At 36.7% G+C, this 2917-nt stretch overlaps 1 protein-coding gene across 1 annotated transcript in view; it reads left to right on the top strand.

The window, feature by feature from the left end:
• The window catches only part of LOC108297293 (cytochrome b-245 heavy chain), a 34047-nt gene extending 31379 nt beyond the window's left edge, over positions 1-2668 (top strand). Inside the window, exon 14 of the mRNA XM_017520008.2 lies at positions 1-2668. Coding sequence (XP_017375497.1) covers positions 1-124 — 124 coding nt within the window. The 3' untranslated portion in view covers positions 125-2668.
• Positions 2669-2917: the final 249 nt, after the last annotated feature.

Below are 2917 nucleotides of genomic sequence, written 5' to 3'. Positions count from 1 at the left end.
CAGAATAGGAGTTTTCCTTTGTGGACCTGAAGCCTTGGCTGAAACCCTCAGTAAACAGAGCATCTCCAACTCTGAGTCTGGCCCTCGCGGAGTGCATTTCATTTTCAACAAGGAAAACTTCTAACTCGTCTCTTCCATGAGGAGATAAATGTGGGATGTGCTGCCAAATGCTCAAATAATGCTAATTGATGATATAATTATCCCTTGCTTAGAAATGGAGAAAAAGAAAGTGTAATGTAATGGGTTTTCCCTTAAAGGAATGTCAAAGATTGTTTGATAGTGATAAGTTACATTTATATGGAGCTCTATGGTTTTGAGAGACTTTTGCAACATTATTTCATTTATTTCTCTCAGTAATGTCAGTGGCAGGTAGGAAAAACATTCTTGGATTCAATTTTAGAATCAAAAGGAAAAGGATTGAAAGATTCAGTAATCTCCCTAAGGTTATGAAGCTGAGACCAGATCTAGCCCATCTTACTACAGGTTTGATACTTTTCCCATAATACTGAGCTGCCTCAGAATCCTCAAAATCAGTTTTTATCTTCCTCAAAAGAAGAAGGAAACCAAGTAGTAGCTATGTATTTCCATTTGGTGTCATTTTTGTCATCATTAATATCATATTGAAGGAAATTTTCCAGATCATTAGGAAATAATATATGCTGAGAGTGTATCAACACTTAACAGTGACTGTATTCACATCTGAGCATACTCCAGTTTACTAATAGAGCAGGGTAACTGGGGCAGATATTTTTTCTATAGAATATTGGATTGATTGGAGATAATGTAATATTAATCATTTACCACAGTGCTTGGCAGAGAGTGGATACTCAAGTAAGGTTTTTTTAAATGAATGAATGAATGAACTTAGAATCACACAATGCCAAGATAGAATTAATGTAAAGCCTTAAACAGAATTATCTAAAGAAATAACTTCTGTTACTCTTATAAACCAAAGGAATCCGATTCTCCCTAGGGTAAAGAATAGGCTAAGCATACTAACCAATAGGATGTCCTGGAGGGTTCTGCACATTCTTACTGAAGCATGAAAACAAGAGGGTTGGAGGTGGAGAATTAATCTCCTGCCATGATTCTGTCTGGCTTATCTAGTCCTGCTCCTTGTGCTATAAAATAAATGCAGACTGATTTCCTGCCCAAAATGGTTTTCTCCAGCTAGCCCTTATGAATATTGAACTTAAGAATTGTGACAAGTATGTATCTGATATGGCAATCTGCTTTAAATAGCACCCACCCCTTGTTTTCCTTAAATACACACACAAGACGGATCACATCTGTGCCACTAATGGTTTATTTGTATTATATCATCATCATCATCCTAAAATTAACATCCCAAAAACTAAAATCTCTATACAGAGATCAAATTCACACCTAATAGAATGTTCTGGACATATGTTCAAGAGTCTGTAAATCACTGTTAGTGTGGCCAAGAGCAGGGTTTTTTTTTTTTTTTTTTTTTTCTTAGAACTGCTCCCGTTTCTAGGAATTAAAACCAGTTTTATTTGTCCCACCCCTTGGAACCACAGATATTTATAACTCTTAAGCTTTGGTAATGAGGAAGAAAGAGAAAGAGCTGGGAGAAGGGCAGGGCACTGGTTTGGGAGGAAAGGGAAATAAGAAGAAAAGAGAATGGGAAAGTGAGACAAAATAAAAAAGGCAAAAGAGAGACAGAGGGGAAGGGGGTCTCATATTGATCATTCCCTGCCCCAGATTTCCTAAAGTTTTGTATGTGTTGAGTGTAATTGAAGGAGGTATATACATATTCATGTTGTTTTGATTGTCTATAGTACTGAATGTTTTAAAATCTGGTCACAAATTTTGATGCTCAGGGGGATTATTCAGGGGACTAGGATGAACTAAATAAGAACTTAGTTGTTCTTTGTCACACTTCTGTTCCTTTGGTCTCCCAGAATCCTCAGAGCACTGAGGGTAGGTCTGACAAATATGGCCTGCTGTGCAAATACAGCCTGTCTGAAATGTACCAGGATGGTTTCTGCTTAGAGACACTTAGGCCCAGGCTGTTCACACTGCACTTCAGGTATCAGCTCATCTATTCAATAGATATTTATTGTGTTATTAGTATGACTCGGGCTCTGTTTATTGCTTCAATTCTTTACACCAAAATATGAACTGGATTGGGTACCTCACTTATAAGGAGTCTGAGAATATTGTCCCTTTCTAACCTATGTGCATAAGTAAAGCCAGCTTCATTTGTTGCTCCAAGAATGTTTTTCCAAGGTTTTCTATCTTCGAAACTAAGTTATGAAAGTAGAGAGATCTGCCCTGTGTTATCCAGTTATGAGCTAAAAAATGAGTATAAAAGTGCTTGTCATTAAGAGCTTCCTTCTTTTTTCTTCTCTCAAGCCACCATCTGCCAGCTGCCAGCACAGCTTTTTTTTTTTTTTTTTTTTTTTTTTTTTTTTTTGCACTTAGTATTTAGCATTTAGTAACAGGTACTATAAGAATCATGAAGCATTGTTTTTAATCTTAAGACTGTGAAGGCTTTTCTTAGTTCTTCTGCTTTTGCAACTGTGTTTGTGAAATTTGAATACTTGTAGACTTTGTATGTGAATAGTTCTAGGGGGGACTTGGGAGATAATTTCTAGGGGGAATTCTTAAAACTGTGCTCAACTATTAAAATTAATCAGCTTTCTTTGTGTCTGTGTTACTGATCTTTGTATCAACGGGTAAATTCAGCTAGCAATTATTTTCTCCGCCCCAGAGGGGTTTAGACACTCTGTGTTTTTGTATATGACATGCCAAACACTTCATGGTTTATGGATTTGGGAAGTGAAAGCTGTAGACTAAGTTCTGTGCTGAATACTGGTGATCATCACTACACTGATATAAGGGACAAGGGAATGCAACTTAATTTCATAGATAGAATTTCAGAAAGGAAGAA

This window comes from Cebus imitator, unplaced genomic scaffold, assembly GCF_001604975.1.
Source record: "Cebus imitator isolate Cc_AM_T3 unplaced genomic scaffold, Cebus_imitator-1.0 Scaffold788, whole genome shotgun sequence".
In the NCBI taxonomy this organism is placed as follows: domain Eukaryota; kingdom Metazoa; phylum Chordata; class Mammalia; order Primates; family Cebidae; genus Cebus; species Cebus imitator.
This window is presented reverse-complemented; position numbering and strand designations above follow the sequence as displayed.